Source organism: Delphinapterus leucas, chromosome 5 (assembly GCF_059928025.1).
Source record: "Delphinapterus leucas isolate spDelLeu-1000000601 "Yukka" chromosome 5, BTC_Dleu_Yukka2, whole genome shotgun sequence".
Classification (NCBI taxonomy): domain Eukaryota; kingdom Metazoa; phylum Chordata; class Mammalia; order Artiodactyla; family Monodontidae; genus Delphinapterus; species Delphinapterus leucas.
This window is the reverse complement of record NC_143133.1, coordinates 22476962-22501611: the sequence shown is the minus strand read 5'-3', so window position 1 is coordinate 22501611 and position 24650 is coordinate 22476962. Positions and strand designations below refer to the sequence as shown.

Below are 24650 nucleotides of genomic sequence, written 5' to 3'. Positions count from 1 at the left end.
GCGCCACCAGGGAAGCCCTATAATAAATTTTTGAGTGAACAAAATGTCTATTCACATCACTGAAAAATGGTTCAAATCAATACTCAGCTTACCTGACTGGCAGGTGATGCAGCTGACTGTTAAAGAAACACACTTTAATTCATATGTACAAATTAGTATTGTCTTTTACAGTATAGGCCCCTTGGAAGTTAACATACTTTTTCAAACAGTGCTGCCATTACTCAAGGGATTTTTAGGACTCCTCTTTTGAAATTGCCTTTCAGAGCTAGTTCTTGAGAAAGACATGACAATTAGTAAGAGCCTAGTCTGCCCACTTTTGGCCTAACCTGACCCACCTGCTTTTGATCTGGAGGATTTAATACTATTTTCAAAAATTAAATCCTCTCTCAAAGAACAGACTTGTTACTAATCTTGGTAAGTATGTGCCACAACTTCCAATTAAACTTGGGGCAACATGACTTCTTAGTCTACTTCTGCTACTTTGAATTTGGAATAAGATGACAAATATGGTGTATAATGGTAATAACTTGAGACTTTGGTCCTGGGAGGGAGGGAGGGAGGGAGACGCGAGGGGGAAGGGATATGGGAACATATGTGTGTGTGTGACTGATTCACTTTGTTATGAAGCAGAAACTAGCACACCATTGTAAAGCAATTATACTCCAATAAAGATGTAAAAAAAAAAAACCAACTTTGGTCCTTGTTGCCTTCCTACGAAGAAAGGAGAATCATCACTGAGCCCCCCCCGCCACAAGCATCAGTAGGCTATTTGTTTTCATATCTCAGGGTTATTTCCAACTAAGACAAATGCACAAGCACAAAAAGGGCCCCCGTAGCCTCTGACCTCTAGGACATGAACCACGACAAATTTTACTATCACCCTCCCACCTCTCTAAAGAATCCATAAAATGCATTATGGTAAAATAGGAAACTTCTCAAGGGCTAGTGAGTTGTGGAGAAGAGCACGGGCAGATGCAGTTGCCGTTCCCTGCCTCAAGTGGAAAGTAATAATAAAAAGCTTAATGAACACTGGCATGGTGGGATGTGTTTGGCTCTGTTTATTCTTTCCATCTTCACAACTCTGTGAGGTAGGCACTCTTATTAAAGGCTCACAGAGGTTGATTATCTAGACAAGGCCACTCAGCTAGTAAACGACAGTCCAGGGTTCAAACCCCGAAATCTGACCCGTGTTAGTGCTTTCACGAAAAAACGGGTATCTGGCAATGATTAAAACGTCAGAACTGGCAACTGGGGAACTAATGGAAAAGGGAATCAACAAAACGGCCCACCACGTGGCAACAGTGCTGAAAGACCAAGGGAGCCTCAAGTCCCAGGAAGGGGAAAGTGAGGGGTCAGCGATTCGCCACCACAGCTTCAACAGCCCCAGCTCTGGACCGCCGAAGCCTCCACAGACGCCTCTCGCAGGACCCTCATTGGGCCTCTTCTAGGCAGCGTCAAATCGCAGGCGTCCATAAGGAGGCGGGACTTCCGGGAGCGGTGGAGCCAAATTCCGGCCGCGCCGGAAACACCTATTGAGGAAAAAGCACTGGGTACACGCTGCTAGAAGCTCCTGGAGAATTTTGTGTTCCACAGTCTCCGAAGAAAAATTGGGCGGGGGTTCGTCCGCTCATTGCCAAGTTTTCGAGGCAGTGGAAAACAAGAGTTGGGACATGGACAGCCGCTTGCAGGAGATCCGGGAGCGGCAGAAGTTACGGCGACAGCTTCTCGCGCAGCAGGTCCGGGGACCAGGGAGGGATCGCGAATGCGCGTGCGCGGCCGGCCTGTTACCTCCTCCTCCCTTTTCTGTCTCCTTACTGGCCACGGTGCAGTCCTTTCTGGTCCCGCGACCTTAATCCCTGCGCCCACTTACCCTCTTGTTCTCAACCCCCGGGGTACCCCGAATCTTTTCCTGTTTTACCTCGCGGTCATTGTGGTGCTGAACCGAACGCCACGCTTGGTCTTCAGCAACCGTTATGGAATGGCCGCCGAGTGGTGCTCAATGATGAGAATACAGTGGTCTTTCTGTATAAGTTACCGCAGTTCACGCAAAGAAAAGTGACTTGTTATCCTCCAGAATTTCTGTTCACTTTTATTTATTTATTTATTTATTTGCGGTACGCGGGCCTCTCACTGTTGTGGTCTCTCTCCCGTTGCGCAGCACAGGCTCTGGACGCGCAGGCTCAGCGGCCATGGCTCACGGGACCAGCCGCTCCGCGGCATGTGGGGTCTTCCCGGACCGGGGCACGAACCCGTGTCCCCTGCATCGGCAGGCGGACTCTCAACCACTGCGCCACCAGGGCAACCCCCCTCTGTTCACTTTTTAAATGGTCGTTTGTGTCTTGCCTTTCTTTGTAGTCAGCTCCCGATTCTTGAGATTGGGGCTTCATTGTGGGTCAGGTTTACGGTATTTTCCCTGGGATAGTGTCCAACGACTGCATTGGTAGAAGCCTGAGTGTAAATTTTAGATTCTGCATGATGCGTATTGCTGTCGACCCTGCCGTGTACGGTATCCTCGTCCTCACTCGCAGCTAATGTTTGAATTCTTAATGTGTATCGATCACAACAAATCTCTGAAATAGGTAATATTGTCTTCACTTATCGGATAATGAAACATTGGCTCCAGAGGTTAATTTTTGCCCTGGCTCCTTCACCTCTGGGCAAGAAAGTTAAACCCAGGTTTGTCTCTCCAGATCTTGGCCTCACTCCTTCTTGTGTATGAGTAAGTTAACACTTGATTAGTAGAGTACACATGCAGAAAATGCAGATGCACACCTCTGCTTAATTAAAGTTAGAGGCTGTGTTTTACTTTCTACCACTCAGACCGGTAAAAGGGATGGGGGAAATGCTCACAGGTTTTGATGAGGCATCTTACTGTTATTTTTTTCAGTAATAAGTTTTCGTTTTAGTACATGGAAATCTGAGACTTATCCTCTTTTATGATTGGATGAAAAGATTTATGGTACAGTGTTAAAAGTGTGGGCGTTTAGGGAGTTCCCTGGTGGTTCAGTGGTTAGAACTCAGCGCTTTCACTGCTGTGGCCCGGGTTCAATCCGTGGTTGGCAACTAAGATCCCACAAACGCGTGGCCAAAAACAAAGGGGGCGTTTGGAATCAGATCTGTTCCTGGCATAGTGATTTTGGACAAATCAAGTATCTTTTCCAAGCCTTCCTTTTCCCAGTTTCTATTATGTTATCTTCAAAAATGTTCAGCAGCTCTTTGTTACCACCAAGATTCTTACTCTTTAGTTTTGAATTCAGACGTCTGTTTGACTGAAAATAGTCGTAAACAATGATTTGTTGAGTGTCTTACTATGTGCCAGGAGCTTTTGTAGACATTGGCAATTCAGCTATGAATAATAATAGGTGGTCCTACCCTCAGAGAGCTTACTTACTGCACAGAATTTAATAATGGCTGCCATTTATTAAGTCCTTTCTGTGTGTCAAGACTCTGCCAAGCTTGTACATACATTATATTTGATCATACCAGTCAGATGCTATCTGTGTCTTATAGATGAAGAAAATAAAGCTCAGGAAATTTGTTACATGCTGAAGGCCACAAACCTTTTACATTTGCAAGCTGCAGTTTTAGGCCTTTGCAATACACCTGGCTGCCTCCTAGTACAGTTGGATAGGAACCTTTCCACCTAAGTAAGGATGTACAATAAAATCAATGACAGACTTCCACTTTAGCAGCCTTTCTTTCACTTACTTTTCTCTGTATGAACAAGACAGACTGGTTTATTACTCTCCAGAACGTGATTTGTGCAGTACATACTTTATGATTTTTAAAAGTTGTCCTTTCTTTCTGATTTCTGTCTATCCTCTGTGACAGTCCAGGTCAGAATTTTGTGATGAAACCTATTGTGATCTCCCTGGCTTAGACTCTTCTCCCTCTGAGCATCCATTTTCCTTACTGTTGCGCCCACTACTGTATATTATTAACCATCATACAGCATATAAACAGTTTGCGTGCAGCGTCTTTGCATTTAATTCCTGTTGGCTTAATCTTCTATCCTAACTTTGTTTCTTGCCCTAAGTAAGTTTTTAATAAATTTTTGTTGATTGATGATCTGTCAGAGTAGAGCACAACTCAAGTGTGTATAATTTGCTTGACTGACTTGGCTGCTGGATGAAGATATCGGATGCAGTATATAGGCCCAGACCACGATTGTGGCAATTGATGCTATCATCAACGATTTACACCTGTTTTTATTTAACTTGTAGCTTTGTTTCAAAAAATTATACATGCTTTCAAGTGATTCCAAATTGTCATAGTTATTCAAATAATGTATTTAGTGCTACCACAATGGGAAGTCTATTAGTCCAGTCATTCCACAATTTTTAAAAAATGTTGGAGCATGAGAAGACAATTATATATGTAAGCACAATTTGATTTAAAGCATTCCTCTTGTAAAACATTGTATTCTAATTTACACCTTGGTAGAAAATCTCATTGGTTTATTCCCATATTTATAAGCATGTACTATAAGTCAGATGTTATAGTAGCTGCTGCACATACAGATATCAACAGGACAGAGTTCTTCCCCTCAGTGAGCTAACATTTCAGTGGGGGAGAAGTAAACAAAAGTAAACTGATAAAGTAATTGAATTGTACAAATAAAAAATTGGAAGTTATGATAGCGACTGTGAAACAAATAAAAGTAAAACAAAAAGGGTGTATTAAGTGCTATGATCGGAATGAGGAAATGAGGAGGTAAAAATAATGGAAAGGAGGCTACCTATTCTGTATATAGTGTTCATGGAAGGACCCTCAGAAGAAATGTACTCATCTGAGATTTGAAGGGAGTCCGACTCAGTCTTGGGAAGAAGGTTATAAAGCATTCCACCTATGGGAATGAATGTGTTTTCTGACTAAAGAGAATAGGGGTCAGGAAGATTTTATGGAAGAGTTAAAATATCAGGAACAGTTGATATATTGGAAGAGATTTATCATTGGGGAAACCTTAGGGGAGTCATGAAGTGGGTAGTCTAAAGAGGCAGTGGTAATTGTTTAAGATCAAGGCTGGGGACTTGCAGCTCTAATATTGTAGTGTGCCTTCTCACCTTTCTTGAGCTAAGGGATTATTTAATGCAGATTTCCTCATGCCTTCGTGTGCTTAAAAATATTAAGTGGTTCCTCATGGCCTGTAAATTGCATTCTATACTTCTTGGTTTGGCTTTTAAAGTTTTCCATGAATTGATCCCATACTATGTAGCCAGGCCTATTTCAACTAGTGATTTGTTTACATTTGTTGTATTTTGCAAAATTTCCCGAACTGCCAACCCGAATTTGCATCACTATTTTTCAGGTTTTTGTAAAGTTTAGTATTGTGCCTATAATCATTATAAAGACTTGGCTTGAATAAAACTGAAAAGGTATTTATTACGGCATGGAATAAATAAGGTACAATACATGAGCTGATGGATGCAGAGTGTTTAACATAGTGCATATCACACTATAAACACTATGTTAGCTGCTTTTTTTGTTGTTTTGTTATTGCTACTGCTGCTAAATTGTGTTTTATTATTTGCTTTAAAAGTAGAGGATTGGCTCAAGTTAATTGTTGTAATTTCAAAATAACTGAAAGCATAAAATACTTTTCAGCTGGCAAAATCATTCTTAATTAACATGGTTTTGCTCCAAGGTGTTTTCTCTTTTTCCTGCAAGGTAATTTGTCCATTTGCCTGCTGCAGTAGTTACGGGTTTTTTTTTTTTTTTTAAATACTTGATGTATTAAATGCTGCTACAAATGACTAGGAAGGCTATTCAGTACACTGTCATCTAATTTTTGGTTTTTGCCTTTTCTCAGTTGGGAGCTGAAAGTGCTGACAGTATTGGTGCTGTGTTAAATAGCAAAGATGAGCAGAGAGAAATTGCTGAAACAAGAGAAACTTGCAGGTCAGTTGAATATTTTTTTAGTGACATGTTAGTATTTGTGAAAGGATCACTGTTTTAATAAACAATGATCCTAGGTATGAAGTGTGTTGTTATAAGTATCAGCATACAGATTTAGGAAACATTGGTTTTTATTGTTAGCTCATGAATTATGAAATACTTATTACCTGAATACAGTAAGTTTTCATTTATAAAGTAGTTAGAAAATGGAATGTTAGGCTAGGAATTAGCTTATATACCATATATAATTTTATTTAAAAAATCCTTATTAAAAAAAACACACTTTGCCCTAAAAGTGGTATTGACTTGATAGTTCATAAAGCATTTAGAATTTTTCAGTATTGTAGTTATCAGGTTTTTTTTTATTGGAGTATAATTATTTCACAATGTTGTGTTAATTTCTGCTGTACAGTGAAGTGAATCAGCTATATGTATACATATATCCCTCCCTCTTGGATCTCCCTCCCACCCCCTGCTATCCCACCCATCTAGGTCATCACAGAGCACCAAGCTGAACTCCCTGTGCTATACAGCAGGTTCCCACTAGCTATTTTACACATGGTGGTGAATATATGTCAGTCCTAATCTCCCAGTTCATCCCTCCCTCCCCTTCCCTCTGCCCCTTGTGTCCACTCATCTGTTCTCTACTACTTTGTCTCTATTCCTGCCCTGCAAATAGGTTCATCTGTACCATTTTCTAGATTTCGCATATATGTGTTAATATATGATATTTGTTTTTCTCTTTCTGACTTACTTCACTCTGTATGACAGACTCTAAGTCGACCCACATCCCTGCAAGTGACCCAATTTCGTTCCTTTTTATGGCTGGGTAATATTCCATTGTATACATATACCACATCTTCTTTATCCATTCCTCTGTTGTTGGACATTTAGGTTGCTTCCATGTCCTGGCTATTGTAAATAGTGCTGTAATGAACATTGGGGTACATGTGTCTTTTTGAATTATGGTTTTCTCAGGGTATATGCCCAGTAGTGGGATTGCTGGGTCATATGGTACTTCTATTTGTAGTTTTTTAATGAATGTCCATACTGTTCTCCATAGTGGCTGTATCAAATTACATTTCTACCAACAGTGCCAGAGGGTTCCCTTTTCTCCACACCCTCTCCAGCATTTACTGTTCATAGGTTTTTTTGATGGTGACCTTTCTGACTGGTGTGAGGTGATACCTCATTGTTGTTTTGATTTGCATTTCTCTAATAATTAGTGATGCTGAGCATCTTTTCATGTGCCTCTTGGCCACCTGTATGTCTTCTTTGGTGAAATGTCTATTTAGGTCTTCTACCCATTTTTCGATTGCGTTATCTGTTTTTTTGATATTGAGCTGCATGAGCTGTTTGTATATTTTGGAGATTAATCCTTTGTCAGTTGCTTCATTTGCAAATATTTTCTCCCATTCTGAGGGTTGTCTTTTCATCTTGTTTATGGTTTCCTTTGCTGTGCAAAAGCTTTAAAGTTTCATTAGGTCCCATTTGTTTGTTTTTATTTTTATTACTCTAGGAGGTGGGTCAAAAAAGATCTTGCTGTGATTTATGTCAAAGAGTGTTTTTCCTACATTTTCTTCTAAGAGTTTTTTGGTGTCCAGCCTTACATTTAGGTCTTTAATCCATTTTGAGTTTATTTTTGTGTGTGGTGTTAGGTAGTGTTCTGATTTCATTCTTTTATATGTAGCTGTCCAGTTTTCCCAGCACCACTTAGTGAAGAGGCTGACTTTTCTCCATTGTATATTCTTGCCTCCTTTATCAAAGATAAGGTGACCATAGGTGTGGGGGGTTTATCTCTGGGCTTTATATCCTGTTCCACTGACCTATATTTCTTTTTTTGTGTCAGTACCATACTGTCTTGATTACTATAGCTTTGTAGTAGAGTCTGAAGTTGGGAGCCTGGTTCCTCCAGCTCTGTTTTTCTTTCTCAATATTGCTTTGGCTGTATGGCGCCATTTCTGTTTCCATATAAATTGTAAAATTCTTTGTTTTGATTCTGTGAAAAATGCCTTTAGTAATTTGATAGGGATTGCATTGAATCTGTAGATTGCTTTGGGCAATATAGTCATTTTCACAATATTGATTCTTCAGATCCAAGAACATGGTATATCTCTCCATCTGTTAGTGTCATATTTGATTTCTTTCATCAGTGGTTTATAGTTTTCTGAGTACAGGTCTTTTGCCTCATTAGATAGGTTTATTCCTAGGTATTTTATTCTTTTTGTTGCATTGGTAAATGGGATTGTTTCCTTAATTTATTTTTCTTATCTCCTGTAGTTAGTGTATAGGAATGCAAGAGATTTCTGTGCATTAATTTGGTATCCTGTACCAAATTCATTGATTAGCTCTAGCAGTTTTCTGGTGGCATCTGTAGGATTTTTCTGTGTGTATCATCATGTCATCTGCAAGCAGCAATGGTTTTACTTCTTCTTTTCCAATTTGTATTCCTTTTCTAAAAAAAATATTTATTTATTTTTCACTGTGTTGGGTCTTTGTTGCTGTGCACAGGCTTTCTCTAGTTGCAGCGAGCAGGGGCTACTCTTCATTGCGGTGCGTGGGCTTCTCATTGCGGTGGCTTCTCTTGTTGCGGAGCATGGGCTCTAGGCATGTGGGCTTCATTAGTTGTGGCTTGTGGGCTCTAGAGCGCAGGCTCAGTAGTTGTGGCACATGGGCCTAGTTGCTCCGCGGCATGTGGGATCTTCCCGGCCCAGGGCTCGAACCCGTGTCCCCTGCATTGGCAGGTGGATTCCTAACCACTGTGCCACCAGGGAAGTCCCTCCAATTTGTATTCCTTTTATTTCTTTGTCTTTTCTGATTGCCGTGGCTAGGACTTCCACAACTATGTTGAATAATAGTGGTGAGAGTGGACATCCTTGTCTTGTTCCTGATCTTAGAGGAAATGCTTTCAGCTTTTCACCATTGAGAATGATGTTTGCTGTGGGTTTGTCATATATGCCCTTTATTATGTTGAGGTAGGTGCCCTATATGCCCATTTTCTGGAGAGTTTTTATCTTAAATGGGTGTTAATTTTGTCAAATTTTTGTCGAAGTTTTTCTGCATCTATTGAGATGATCATATGGTTTTTATTCTTTAATTTGTTGATATGGTGTATCACATTGATTGATTTGCATATATTGAAGAATCCTTGCATTACTGGGATAAATCCCACTTGATCATGGTGTATGATCCTTTTAATAGAGATTAATAGAGTTTCGGAGTGTTCCTCTGTAGTTTTTGGAAGAGCTTGAGAAGGATAGGTGTTAGCTCGTCTCTAAATGTTTGATAGAATTCACCTGTGAAGTCATCTGTTCCTGGACTTTTGTTTGATGGAAGATTTTTAATTACAGTTTCAATTTTATTACTTGTGATTGCTCTGTTTATATTTTCTGTTTCTTCCTGGTTCAGTCTGGGAATTTTTTACCTTTCTAAAAATGTGTCCATTTCTTCCGGGTTGTCCATTTTATTGGCATATAGTTGCTTGTAGTAGTCTTTTATGATCCTTTATAGAACATCAGTTTTGCTCAAGACACATTAGAATGATACATAATGTAGAAGTTTCTTTTTGCCATGCATACCTTATAAAAGCTTAGTTTCTTATTTGTTTGCTTTCTCAAAAAAAAGTACAGATTATTCATCAGGTTGTGTTACTTTTAAGATTTATAAACTGGGTGAATAGATACTGTTTAGTCAGGAAAAATTTGCCTTGTTCTGTTTTTATAACCGGTTCTTTAATATTATTAATGGACACATTTATACATCTTGTATGTATTTGTGAGTGATATTTCAGTTTTAATTTTCAGGGCTTCCTATGATACCTCTGCTCCAAATGCAAAACGTAAGTATCAGGATGAAGGAGAGACAGATGAAGACAAAATGGAAGAATATAAGGCAAGTAGAGAATGGGACAATTTTATGGTCAAGAAGAAAATAAGTCCTTACAGTCCATAGAGTCTTACCCAGGAAAACAAAATTTGACAAGCTGAATTTTGACAGAATACTGAATAATTGTTGATGTAATTAGGTAAATTTAAGACATTTATATCAGTTTAACACAAGAAGTATGTGGATTAAATTAGGCGATGTATATGAAGCACTTAGCATAATGCCTAGTAAGCACTAGGCAATAGCATTCTTAAATAAGAGTAAGGAGGTAGATGTATCAGAAACTTTGGATAATTCAATCATATTTCGAGAGGCTACAATACTGTCTTCTTTGAGTTGCATTATTCCATGTTAACAATATAGGGTAGTACAGTTAAAATATTTTGAGAACTCATGGGCTAGACAGCAGTGTAGAACCATTTCTGACAGAGGCCCAAGGCAAAAACCCAGCTTCGCAACTTGTAATTACAATATGTAGTTGAGAAGAAAGTTAAGGACAAAAAAACCTACCTCCATTTTTTTCAAATTAATTGTCATACAACTATATTCAATAGAGAAGAGAATAAATAGTTTCAGTAAATCTTTAGGTATAATTATCTAATTTCATAGATATTCTCTTGTGTATTGGTTGCATTTGGTATATCCTCTTATATAACTTAACTATTTGTGATTATATTAGGTCAAACCATATACAGTTTCTGATATTTTAACATTTTTGACTTATAAAATAGCAGTTTCATATGGTTTGATCTAGTAGAAATAAAATTGCCCCATTGGTGGTCATATCTTTCATGATTTGAGCTAAATTCTAATATTATATTATATTATATATATAATATATATAATATAATATATTATATTATATCAGAGATAAATAATCCTAGATAACTTAGTCAACAAAATTAGTAGTTATAGACAATTATTACTGAAGAGAATGAAAAAGAAATATTTATTTTATATATTATAAGCATAACTAGTTACAGCTAATGATGAGAAAGCAAAAACTTCAAGTTTTTTTTAGATTAAAAAAATTTTTTTAAATTTGTATTTTATATATTTATTTATTTGGCTGCATCAGGCCTTAGTTGTGGCATGTGGGCTCTTCATTGCCACCTGTGGGCTTCTCTCTAGCTGTCGGCCGCGTGCACGGGCTTACTTGCCCCGCGGCACGTGGGATCTTAGTTCCCCCACGGCATGTGGGATCTTAGTTCCCTGACCAGGGATCCAACCCGTGTCCCCTGGGTTGGAAGGCAGATTCTTAACCACTGGACCACCAGGGAAGTCCTGACTTCAATATTTGACTTTAAAAGTAATTTGAAAACTTTATTGTGTCTTAGGGAAAGAAAATATTTATATGAGTCTTAATACTCGAGATATCGTAATATGTAAGATACTCCTCTTATATATAAAATGTATACTTCCTTTTCCAAGGATGAATTAGAACTGCAACAGGAGGAAGAGAATTTGCCATATGAAGAAGAGATTTACAAAGATTCTAGTACTTTTCTTAAGGTAAAAAAATAATTTTCACGTCCATAATTTCACATTTCAGCTCTATGCCTGAAAAGATTTTAAATACTTATTTGTTTTCAAGATTTTTTCAGTTATTGAGGGATCATTATTATAAAATAAAGGTCATTTAAAATTATTCATGAAATATTCTTCTGATGCTTGCCCATTTAGGATGAGATAATGCTTTATTGATGTCTGTAGATACTGAATTGTAATACTATTATTTTAATAGTGATGTTTTCTGTTTTTTTTAATGTCAATTAACTTATATTTTGTATGGCCTCATAATAAAAAATAAAGTACAGAGTTAGTATATCTGCCCTCAGAGTGAATGCTGTTTGTTTAATTTTGATGTTTTCTTTAGGGAACACAGAGTTTAAATCCCCATAATGATTACTGCCAACATTTTGTAGACACCGGACATAGACCTCAAAATTTCATCAGAGATGTAGGTATGTCAGATTTGTTGGGAATATGCTATTGCTAGCTGTTGATTACATGCATGTAATTTATCCATTTTGTGGTTTATTTCTAACAAAATTATTTTTCCTGGCTTGGCTTCCCCTTTCCATTCTTAGTACTTCTAGTACACTCTCTTTTTCCATCAAGCAGTGTTACTTTTTTCCTTCCTCCTTCCATCTTTCCTTCATTTTGGTTCTGTAACTATCCCTCATTTTTATTTTGCCTTCATTCACTCCTTCGATGCTCTTCCTTTCTTTATGTAAATCTGATTCTCTGACTTATATTATTTTCCTTTTGTCTAAAGAATTTCTTTTAACATTTCTTGCAAGGCAGGCCTGTTGGCAACAAATCCCCTGAATTTTTGTTTGCCTGAGAAAGTCTTTATTTTTCCTTTACTTTTGAAAGATTAATTTTGCAAAGTACAGAATTCTAGATTGGTGTTTTCTTTCTTTCAACACTTTAAGTATTTTACTTCACCCTGTTCTTGCTTGTTTCTGAGAAGTTGGGTATAATTCTTAACTTTGTTCCTCAGTAGGTTTGGTTTTTTTTTTTCTGGTTTCTTTCAGAATTTTTTCGTTAGCTTTGATTTTCTGTAGTTTGAAAATGATATGTGTAGGTATAGCTGGGTTTTGTTTGCTTTGGGTTTTTTTTTGCATTTATCCTCTTTGGTACTCTCTGAGCTTCCTGTGTCTGGGGTTTGATGTCTGACATTATCTTGGGAAAATTCTCAGTCATTATTATTTCAAATATTTCTTCTGTTCCTCTTTCTGTTTTTTCTCCTTCTTATATTTCCATTACACATTTTACCTTTTGTAGTTGTCCCACATTCCTTAGATAGTCTGGCTTTCTTTTTCCAATTTTTGTTCTATTTACTTTTCAATTTTTGAGGTTTCTATTGAGATATCGTCAAGGTCAGAATCTTTTCTCAGCTGTGTCCAGTCTACCGATAAGCTTACCAAAGGCATTATCCCTACATTTTTAAAAACAGCTTGACTGAGAGAATTCATGTACCATACAGTGCACCCATTTAAAGAATATAATTGAGTTTTTTAAGAATATCTATAGATTTGTGCAACCATTGCCACAGTCTAATTTTAGAACTTTTTTTAAAAATTGAGGTATCGTTGATTTACAATATTATATAAGTTTTAGGTGTACAAATAGTGGTTTACAATTTTTAAAGATTATATTTCATTTATAGTTATTATAAAATATTGGCTGTATTTTCTCTGCTGTACAATATATCCTTGTAGCTTATTTATTATATGCGTAGAAGTTTGTACTTCTTAATCCCCTCCCCCTATTTTGCTCTCCCCACTTCCTTCTCCCCCTGGTAACCACTAGATTGTTCTCTTTATCTGTGAGTCTGTTTCTTTTTTGTTATATTCACTAGTTTTATTTTTTAGATTCCACGTATAAGTGATAATATACAGTATTTGTCTTTCTCTGTCTGACTTATTTCACTAAGCATAATACCCTCCAATCCATCCATGTTGTTGCAAAAGGCAAAATTTCACATTTTTTTTATGGCTGAGTAATAAGTGTATGTGTGTGTGTATGTGTGTGTACACCACATTGTGTGTGTGTGTGTGTGTGTGTATATATGGCACATTGTCTTTATCCATTTACCTTTGCTGGACGCTTAGGTTGCTTCCATTTCTTGGCTATTGTAAATAATGCTGCTAAGAACACTGGGGCGCGTGTATCTTTTTGAATTAGTGTTTTCATTTTCTTCAGATATATACCCAGAAATGGAGTTGCTGGATCATGTGGTAGTTCTATTTTTAGATTTTTGAGAAACCTCCATACTGTTTTCCACAGTGGCTGCACTCATTTACATTCCTACCAACAGTGTACAAGTCCCCTTTCTCCACATCCTTAGAACATTTTCATCTCCCCTAAAGAAATTCAGTACTCATTAGCAGTCAATTCCAATTCCTTCTCCCACAGTTGCCCCTCAGCCTTAAGTAATCATTAATTGACTATTGTCTATCAGTTTGCCTATTCTAGACATTTCATATAATTGGACTCATACAACATGTGATATTTCGTGACTGGGCTTTTTTCACTTAACATAATGTTTTCAGGGACCATTGGTGTTGCAGCATATTATCAGTACTTCATTTCTTTTTATTGCCAAATATTCCATTGTATGTACATACCACATTTCATTTATTCATTTGTGTTGTTTCCACTTTTTGATTGTTATAAACTCTGCTGCTATGAATATTCATGTAAAGTTTTTGTGTAAATGTATGCTTTCATTTCTCTTCGGTATATACCTGGGAGTGGAATTGCTGTGTCATGTGGTAATTCTATGTTTAACTTTTTGAGGAACTGCCCAAATGTTTTTCAGAGCAGTTGTACCATTTACATTCCTACCAACAGTATGTGAGGCTTCCAGTTTCTTACCACCCTTGACATTTTATTATGTCTTTTTAATTATAGCAGTCCTAGTGGTATAAAGTAGTATTTCATTGTGGTTTTGATCTACATTGCCTTAGTGACTAATGATATTAAGAATCTTTTCCTATGCATATTTTTCCACTTAAATACCTACTTTAGAGAGGTGTCTAAACCCTGCTTATTTTTTAATTGGTAATTTGTCTTTTTATTATTACATTGTAAGAGTTCTTTGTATATTCTCAGTACAAGTCCCTTATCAGATGTATGATCTGCAAATATTTTCTCCCATTCTGTGGGTTGTCTTTCTTTTGGCCACACTGCGGCTTGCAGGATCTTAGTTCCCCGACCAGAGATTGAACCCACGCCCTTGGCAGTGAGAGCGCAGAGTCCTAACCACCGGACCGCCAGGGAATTCCCGTCTTTACACTTTCTTGTTGGTACCATTTGCAACACAAAAATTTTAATTTTGATGTAATCCAATTTATTTTTTCCTTTCTTGTTTGTAAGCAACATGTAGAAACTGATTTTAATGTTTTCACAGGCAAAATTTAGATGTAGCACAAAAAGTTATGATAATGGTAAGTGAAGTAGGCCAGTCATAGGATGACAAATATGCATGCACTTACAGAGGTACCTAAAATAGTATGTGTATATAAATACATACACTTTTATGAGGTACCTGGAGTAGTCAGTCTCATAGAAGCAGAGAATGCAGGAGTGATTGTCAGGGTCTAGAGAGAGAGGAAAATGGGGAGTTGTTGTTCAATTGGTATAAAATTTCAGTTATGCAAGATAAATTTTTTCTGTAGATCTGTTGTGTAGCAAATTGTTTGTACTGCTGACTATAGTCAGCAATACTTAAAAAAATTTAAGAGGGTAGATTTCATCTTACTTAAGTGTTCTTACCACACACACATGCATATGCACACACACTAAAACCAGAGGAACACAAAGAAACTTTTGGAGGTTATTGGTATGTCTTACCTTGATTGTGGTGATGGTTTCACAGGTGTATGCATATGTTCAAACTCATCGAATTGCATACGTTAAATATAGGTTTAATATATAAGGTTTTTATTTATCAATTATAAAAAGCTGTTTTTCTCCTCGAAGTTATGATAAGTTATATTGATATAACCAAATTTCATTGTCAGACTTTCTGCTTTTAAGATACTTATTTCTCCAAGGCAAAGAAAATGTACTTAGGAAACTATTATGGATTGAGAAAAAGGTGTACCTGTTTTGTAGATGATTGAGAGCTGACTCTATTGTGATTGAAACCTGACTGTACTAAAATCTTCAAACTTGTTTCATTTGATCTGTAACCACTGATTGAGGAGGCTTTATAAAATCTTTCACTTATTTACTCTTTGGTATTAAAGTTATTAAAATGTACTTCTGGTTTTCAACTTAAGATGTTTATATAATTTATATTGTCATGAATATGCTTCTTGTAGGGAAGAAAGAAAAAACAAAATAAAAACTTTTAGGAATCTTTGATATTCAAGCCCTACTTACTCCTACAGTTGTTTAAACAGTTATTATGTTGTTTTACCTAAAATCTCTTCTGAGGTTCAGAGATGTAAATATTTTTGAGGAAATGGGAACAAGTCTCCTGTTTTTAACCTTTATGGAACTTGGAGATGTTTTTCAAGGTCCTAAGCTTGAAAATGTATCTGAGGATTTGGTTTATAATAATGTGGAGTGAGATCTTTAAAACTATAAATATTGATATAGGAAATAATCTTAGAGAAAGTGACTTATCTTGGAATTGGTAGTACAATTTAGATAAGTAATCAGAGTGAATGAGGTGTGCACTAATGACTGTTAGGGACTCGTTATCTTTTTAACTAGATTTGTTCTGGGATTGTGTCCATAAAGTGTAGCCACTTAATTTAAGATCATCAGTAGTAAAGAAGAGAAATCCTCATTTTCTCTGCTTTGGATAACTGTCTAAGAAACTAAGTAAAAATTTTAACAATCACTAGATTCTTTGGGAGAAAGACTTTTTTGAGTAAAAAGAAAATGCAAAAAGCATGATTGAAAGAAAAATTTTTCTTTTCCTGAGAACAGAATGGCAAAATTTGATGCTATAAGCAGGTTAGTTAATTTGATGCTATAAGCAGGTTAGTTAATTTAATAAATTTGAGAAATTAAATGGTTAATTGACTTGATCTGGGCTTTAGAACATCTGGGAGTTTGCCTGCATGTGGGATTAGGGTCATTAGGTATATAAAATGTATATATGAATTGTTTAAAAGTCCTCAGACTTTTTTAAAAGGATGTGAGGATGAAGAGGTGGTTGTGTGTTGTTTTGTTCTGAGCAGGCTCGTCACGTTTGAATGCATTGATACTCATTTGTATTGAAATTTGGAATTTACTATGTTTCCTCTTCAGGTTTGGCTGACAGATTTGAAGAATACCCTAAACTGAGGGAGCTCATCAGGCTGAAGGATGAGTTAATAGCTAAATCTAACACTCCTCCTATGTAAGTGGGGTTTTTTGTTCCCAACTCAGGCTTAAAATATTAGTCTTTTTATCATGTAACCCCTTTTCTGTTTGAAAAAAATTCACTATCTTTGTAAGGTTAACACATTCTCTTTCTTCTGTATAGTAAAATATATTAGTTTGAAACTCCAGTGCTGAGTACACAGTAGGTTCTCATTTAATTTATTTTCAGTTTTCTAGACAATTTACTTTAAATTACTAATTTAAATTTTTTTCTTAGAAAATCATATTTGTTGTATTCCTGATTATCTTAAAATGTTTTTAAACGACTTTTCTTCTCAAAAATTATTTATTGAAGAAAGTTAGAAAACTTAGAGAGGGAAAGTAAGAAAATGAAAGTTAATTATAACTCAGCAACCAGAGATGCTATTAACATTTTGGAATACAAAAATTCATTTTAACCTTTGCTAAACAGACTAATGCTTCCCTAAAAAAATGTGTTTAAGGTCTTTGAAATTGGAGACTCTCTTTATTTCACATTTAGCTTACTTTGAACATTTTGTACATTTAACAGTTTGCTAAAATGTATACTGTTAATGATTAGAAGAACTGCAAAGACGTCTGAGTTTGTGGCAAAAATTTTAGTAGACTAATATCCTATTTAAAAACACTCTTACATTTAAAGTATTTTATATTTAAAATACTTTCATACTATGTGGAAATAACCATTAAGTAAAGGCTAGTAGTAATTTATACTAAGTAGCTAGAAAAAACTGTTAAACAATATTACTAAGGCACAAACTAAGGAAAGAAAATTATGTCCATTTTTAGAAACTTTTTTAGAGGGAGGAATTTAAAACTTACTAACAAATAGTTTTTCTAACTTAACAATTGTGGAAAAAGTAACATGGTATTCTTTGGAATATTAAGATGATAATGGAAAGGGGCTCAGACACTCATCTGAGTATGGATTTTCAATATAAGAAATGAGAGAAGTTTGTATTTTGGATGTTTGTGTGGGACTGTGATTTTACTTTGTGGTGTGAGTGTATCCATGTCCTCTGGAAGAGCACTGGTAGATGGTTTACTGTCTGTACTGAGGAAGGATACTCCTCCATAAAAAGGTATTCAGTAATTAGCTCACGGTGACTTTGTAAATAGTGTTTAGGAAATATTTAAGAAATTTCTTTCATTACCATTGTAAAGTATTTGAAAATCTCTTACATTTTATGCTTTAATCAAATAGGTACTTACAAGCAGATATAGAAGCCTTTGACATCAGAGAACTAACACCCAAATTTGATGTGATTCTTCTTGAACCCCCTTTAGAAGAATATTACAGAGAGACTGGCATCACTGCTAATGAAAAATGCTGGACTTGGGATGATGTATGATCAAACTTTCTACATTGTAATGAATTATTTATTTTTCAAATAAATATATGTCTGATCAGAAAGTAATATTATAAATATCCCTACTTTTTTAGGAAGTTGTAAATATAGATTTATAATATATGTTATGGCTGAAGGTCTAAGGTACATTAACAAATATTATTATATCTTTAGTCTGATTTGTCTTTTTTTTTTTTTTTTTGGTATGCGGGCCTCTGGAGCACAGGCTCCAGAAGCGCAGGCTCAGCGGCCATGGCTCACGGGCCCAACCGCTCCGCGGCATGTGGGATCTTTCCGGATGGGGGCACGAACCCGTGTCCCCTGCATCGGCAGGCGGACTCTCAACCACTGCGTCACCAGGGAAGCCCTGATTTGTCTTTTTGAGGCAGAAGTTGAGCAGGTAGTGAGTAAATCGTCTGTGGAAGACTCAAAATTCCAGTCTTAGAGTCCTTGAATGTATAGCTAGAAATAAGTCTAAAAACAGATTGGTTGATAACATTCCATATTTGGTTAGTTTTAGTAAACATCAGAGTATACGTACACACACACACAGACACACACATATGAACATAATTTCTACTCTTTAAAGAACTTACAGTATAATAGATTTAAGGGACATATGTATTATATAATTGTGATATAATTCAGTATTATATAATTGTGATGTTATATTTTCCTGAATAAGATTGAACAAGCTGATAGCTTCAGTTAGTTACATAAAGTAACCTGTTTCTACTGATCAATAACAAAAATAACAAATATTTATTCAGCACCACTTTGTACTAGGCAACTAGGTACTGGAGATTGAAAGATGAATAAGACTTAGTATTTGGCCTTAAGGGGCACACAGTTTAATGGGATAAAATAAACAATGACCTAAACAGATAATTGCGTTATCATATTGTTAGTTCAATAATAGAGGATTGCATAAGGTGATCTGAGAAAAACTGACCAAGCTGAGGAAGCTGGGGGACATAAACAAAGAGGAGATGACACGTGAACAGTATGTATGGATAGATTAGCTGGAATTGGCCAGCTGAAGAAAAGGGTGGATTTGGGATTCCAAGCAGAAGGAACAGCAAGAGCAGGAGGGATGGAGGCAAAGAGACGGGTGAGGGAGGTCTGTATGCAGGTTGATGTTGGAACACAGATTGGGACTGTCTTGAGATGATGTCTTCTTAGAAGCTTAGCTTAATGCCTAAAGGCATTAAGGAGTCTTTGAAGGGCTTTAACCAGTTTAGTAAAATGGTCAGATTAGTGTGTAGAGGAGGATAGACTAGAGAAAATGAAGTCTGGAGAGGGGAGAGCAGACAGAAGACTGTTGCAGTAGTCTAGTTAGGAGATGAAGGGACCCTGATTTAGGGTGATGGTAATAAGAATAGAAAGGAGGTGATAAATTCAGTAATGTTTTGTAGATACTTCTGACGAGATCTAGTGATTGGGAAGAGGGGAAGAGTAAAGGATGACTCAAGAGTTTGAATCTTGGGATAAATGGGTTGAGATCACCAGCTGAGAGAGTCAATTTAAGAATAGTAGCAGGATTAGAGCGATTAGATTATACTGAATGTGTTGATTAAGAGGTGTATGTGAGACATTCAAGTAGAGGTTGTAATAAGATTATGAAACTTAAAAGACAGATTTGATCATCTCAAAATACAGATTTTAAAGGGTTAGCACATTAAACCTATGAGAATAAATGAATTTGTCTTGAGGTAGTGTCTCAATTAAGAAACAGTGTGGATTTACTGTAAATCCTCAGGAAACTTACATTTAAGAGGCACATTATAAAAGAGATGTGAAAAGAATGGGTGAAAGATGAATGAGGTGAACCAAGAGAGTATGAATGTCACGGAAACCAAGGGAATAGGGAATTTCGAGGAGGAGAGTGTGATCAGGAGCACTGAACACAGAAGAGAGGTAGGGAAGGGAAAGGACTGAAATTCTAGACTGGTGTTTCATAGAGAACTGCTTTGAATCCTTGCACATCTTCCGAGTTAATAATTATTAACTTGTTAATATTATTTTTCAAGATGTAATAACTTCAGTTTTTCTTCCTTGAAGCTTTTCCTTTCAGCTTCAGTACCTCTGGCAATTTTATTTATTTTATTTTTATTTTATTTTACTTTACAAAAGTTTTTCCTCTCCTCTGATAAGTGTAATCTGTGTTTATTGTTGAAACAGAAAAGTATACAGTATATAGTATCCCCAAAACTTAAGGTTAAAGATGTAATGCTCTTGATATTGCTGAGAATTTCTCCAGATAGGTTGCACAAATTTACATTCCTTCCAGTAGTGTTTAAGAAATATCTATTTCACCATATCCTCATCAAAATTGATTAATAATATAAAACAATCTTTGTCAATTTAGTCAAAAGAAAATTGAAAAATTAATCTTATTATGTCTATGATTAGTGGTTAGGTTGAACTTTATTTTCTCTAGCGAATCTCTAAGGTTTGGTCAGTGAAGGTACAGGAGCTTCAATTATATATGATAAACTAACAGAGTTTTTGAAATAAAGGAATTCCATTTTATATGTATATTGAAAAGTTTTGTCTGGCCCCAGAGCCCTAAGCTCTTAACGTTTATGTGATAATACCTTAAAGAAAGTGCCAGTAGCTAATATAAATAAAGTATAAATAAGAAAAGCATTCGGGTTTCACAGGTATTCTTTTTCACATTAGAGAGTCAGTAGAGGCCAGTGTGTTTTGTTTAAGAATATAAGCATTTTCAGGCTTCCCTGGTGGCCCAGTGGTTGAGAGTCTGCTTGCCGATGCAGGGGACATGGGTTTGTGCCCCGGTCTGGTAAGATCCCACATGCTGCGGGAGCGGCTGGGCCCGTGAGCCATGGCCACTGAGCCTGCGCGTCTGGAGTCTGTGCTCCGCAACGGGAGAGGCCACAACAGTGAGAGGCCCGCGTACCGCAAAAACAAAAAACAAAAACAAAAAGAATATAAGCACTTTCTTAAAATACCAACATTTAGCATTTATAATTGTAATGTCAAGAGAGTAATTTGCTTAATGTTCTTCACTGATGTGTGCCATCACTTATCTTTAGCTATACCATGTATAGACGTTTGTAGGAATATTATGTGTGTGTGCGTATTACATATTTATTTTAATTCATATTCCTATGAGAATATTAGATGAGATATATCAAGACTTAAAGTCGGAAGTATAAAACTGAATAGGTTTATGCCTATTGTAATTTTTTTTCCATTATCACTGTCAAATAATGTATTTTTACCTAGATAAATTATAGATTATGTGGTTATGATCCACTCAGGTAGAAGTTAAGATTTTCTTAATACATGAAACTAATAAATATTTGCTTGAACCGTTGTCTCTGGAACTTCTTAACTGTGACAGGAAGCTAAAAGAAAAGGAATACCATATAACATGGTTGCTTTTATAGTCATTTATACAAGTATATGGTATTTCCCCAATTTAGAGATTTAATTATTGCAGAACTTTTTTTAAAATTGGCACACTTAACAAATACAAAGCAAACAATTATAGTCTATTGTTTGTGACATTTCAGACTTAGTCATTATACTGAAATGTGTATATTGATTTATTTTATTTAGAACTGGAAACCAAGTCCTCCCCCAAACATTTGTGGTTATGTTTTAATTTTGCCCCTATCTTTGGGGTAATTTAATCCCTTTTCAGTTTTTCTGTAAATGGTAACAGGTTACTCTCAAGCCATAACTTATAAAATTCTGTAATTCTATAAATATGGTTTCCTGTAAACTCTTTCCATAGAAAATCAAGTGTATGTATGTGCATGTGTGCATCTGTGTTATCTTAATAGGGAATAAAAAACCAGAAGAACAAGTTTTAAGAAAATTTATTTTCCATTGTATTTCTTAATGAAAATTAGTACATTTAAAGAACACATTTACTGTAAGTCCTGATAAATCGCAATGGTTATTCTTTTGGATTTAGGATGAATGGGAAACAATGCTTCTATGCAATATTGATTTGGTTTCTTACAGATCATGAAGTTAGAAATTGATGAGATTGCAGCACCTCGATCATTTATTTTTCTCTGGTGTGGTTCTGGGGAGGGATTGGACCTTGGAAGAGTGGTAAGATGGTGTTTTTTTAAGTGGTTTTTTAAATTCGTAAGAAAAAAATAACACAGTATGTTGCATAAGAAGTTTGAAGAATAATGTTATTTTCTCCTTTGTTTCTTGAACAGTATTAAAATATTCAGAAGAAAAAGATGTTTAACAAAGAATGTGCAAAAGGCAGTATCCCTTAGTTAACTAGCATTAGGGGTGAATAAATCAAAATATGATTTATTAAAACTGCAGGAAGAGAACAGTTCAGAGATTTGAAACTGAATTGCAGCTCAAAAGCAAGCTGCTTAGTGTCATTTACTGTTCATTATTAGTAGCTAAAAAGTATTCTTCTGGCTAGCATTAACTCCTGAATTCCAAATGAAAGCCAAATCAAATTGGAAAAATAACACAGCATCTGGAGCACATAGTTTGAATAAATTCATGAGAGTGAGAAAGAAGTTATAACATCTCAATTTAAGTACCTTATATTTATTGTATTTCAGAACTTTTTTTGGTTTTTGATTGGAGTATTTTGGATTTCTGAATGGAAACAAAATGATAAAGCTTTTTTATGATGGAAGCATTGTGGCTAGCTCTGGTCTCAGTTCTGATGTCCAACAGTGAAACTTTGGGTAAAGAGATACTTACTCTGTGTGTTTCGGTTACCTCACTTGTTATTGGATAATACTTTCCATTTTTAGGAAATATTATTTGATCTACTGCCTATGACCTCATTTAAATCCTGGTAATTTTAGGAGGTGTCCATTTGACAGGTGAAGAATTTAAGTAGGATTATATTGAGATAAATTGGTTCTCAAATCCTGAAATTCTGCAATTGCTTGTGTATTCTTTGTATAAATAGCAAGTTTGAGACTGTTGGATAACATCATTGCTTCTGTCATTTCTTAAATCCATGGCAAGACTATAACTGTATATAGGGTATCTATTTTATTGCTGGCACCTCCCTAAGATGCTATAGAAAATCTAAGAAAATAGAGACATACTGTATGTTTTTATAGGTATATTGATATTTACCTTTTTTAGCTCTAATGTCTGGCTTTGGACTTTTCTCCCACCCCCCAAATTAGGTTGAAATTGATTAGGAGGTTTTATCTTATTTGTTTATGCAGCAATTTATCATATTGGTGAAAGCAGCTTTTGGCTCCAGATGATTACAAAAATAATTCAGCATGATAAATACTCATGAGTTGTGCTAAGTTGATTAGGAAATGTTGGATTTAGGCCCTTGTGATATTTAATGCAGTGCGAAACAAATACCTGGCAACAGGAACAGATACTGATCTTGATTTTTGAGATTTTAAATTAAAAATCTAAGTTTCATTTTGTGGTGTATCTCAGTTTATACAATAAGAGCATTCCTGAAAAGTGTGTATATTTTATGTTCCACTACATCTCTATTTGTACTTGATCATAGTACAAACAATATTGTACTGCACAATTTACTTATTTCCCCCTACTTTGCTCTTAATCAGCTAGGGGTAAGGACTATATCTTATTCATGTTTTTTTTCCCAGCAGCTAGCCAACACCTACATATTGTGGACCTCAAAATGCCACTCTAGTACTCACTTAGCTAGTATTTGTTATATGTTCATATATAACATATTCTAGGACAATAAGGTTCAAATCTCTCTACTGTCTAGATTACATAAAGATGAAAGTAAAGTTTTACTCAGTAAAGAAATATAATAATTTTAAGTCTTTGAATTTTTGAGGTTTAGTATTAAATCCTAAAAATAACAAGACTCTCATTTGGAAAGAAGTTTTCAGAACATTTTCAACAGTTTTTAGCTTTGTCAGAGGATAGAAAGTTGAGGTGGAAGGAACAAAATTTTCTTTTGTTTTTTTTTCTGATTTTAAGACATTTTATTTCAAAATAACTTCAGTCTTACAGAAAAGTTCTAAAAATTATGCAACAATCCACATTTACCATTCACCCAGAAACTCAAATGTTCACATTTACTTTTTTATTCTCCTCTCCCCCTCACTCTCTCTTTTACTCTTTTTCATTCTTTCCATTTTCCCCTCCCCCATTTCAGAGTAAATTCTAGACATAATGTCCCTTTCCCCCTAAGTGCTTCAGTTATATTTCTGAAAGATAAGGTCATTTTCTTATATAATAGTAGTACAATTATTAGCATCATAAAATTAACACTGTTTTGATACTATTCTCAATAAGACAGTTTTTGCAGTTGTCCCACTTATAACATCTATATAGTATAAATAATTTTTTTCTGGTCTTAGGATCACTTAGTGTCATCAGTTTTCATGTCTCTTCAATCTTCTTTTATCTGGAAGACTTTCTTAGTTTTTCTTATCTTTCATGACCTTAACATTTTGAAGAGTGTGGCCCATTTATTCAAAATTATCTTTTGAATTATTTTCTGATTAAAGAGGGACTGAGTTTTCTTACGATTTAAAACTTTCTATTGATGACAGTAGAAGGTAGTATTAAAGAATCAGAGTATTATGTAATCCTTTCTATGTTTTGATATCAACTGTATATTAATATTCAGAAGGTATATGTATTCTGTATAATGGCTGTATATTTAACGACTAGTATTTC

General features: G+C 35.6%; 1 protein-coding gene across 2 annotated transcripts in view; it reads left to right on the top strand.

Moving 5' to 3' along the window:
• The first annotated feature begins 1507 nt into the window (after window positions 1-1507).
• METTL14 (methyltransferase 14, N6-adenosine-methyltransferase non-catalytic subunit) overlaps window positions 1508-24650 on the top strand; it is a 38712-nt gene continuing 15569 nt past the window's right edge. Inside the window, exons 1-8 of one of the 2 annotated variants that reach the window (XM_022596325.2) lie at window positions 1508-1736; window positions 5810-5898; window positions 9699-9786; window positions 11212-11292; window positions 11657-11744; window positions 16558-16648; window positions 17855-17996; window positions 21996-22088. In XM_022596325.2, the coding sequence (XP_022452033.1) occupies window positions 1671-1736; window positions 5810-5898; window positions 9699-9786; window positions 11212-11292; window positions 11657-11744; window positions 16558-16648; window positions 17855-17996; window positions 21996-22088 (738 nt within the window). In that variant the 5' untranslated portion in view covers window positions 1508-1670. The remainder of the gene's footprint in view (window positions 1737-5809; window positions 5899-9698; window positions 9787-11211; window positions 11293-11656; window positions 11745-16557; window positions 16649-17854; window positions 17997-21995; window positions 22089-24650) is intronic. The other variant, XM_030760107.2, reaches the window with a different exon arrangement.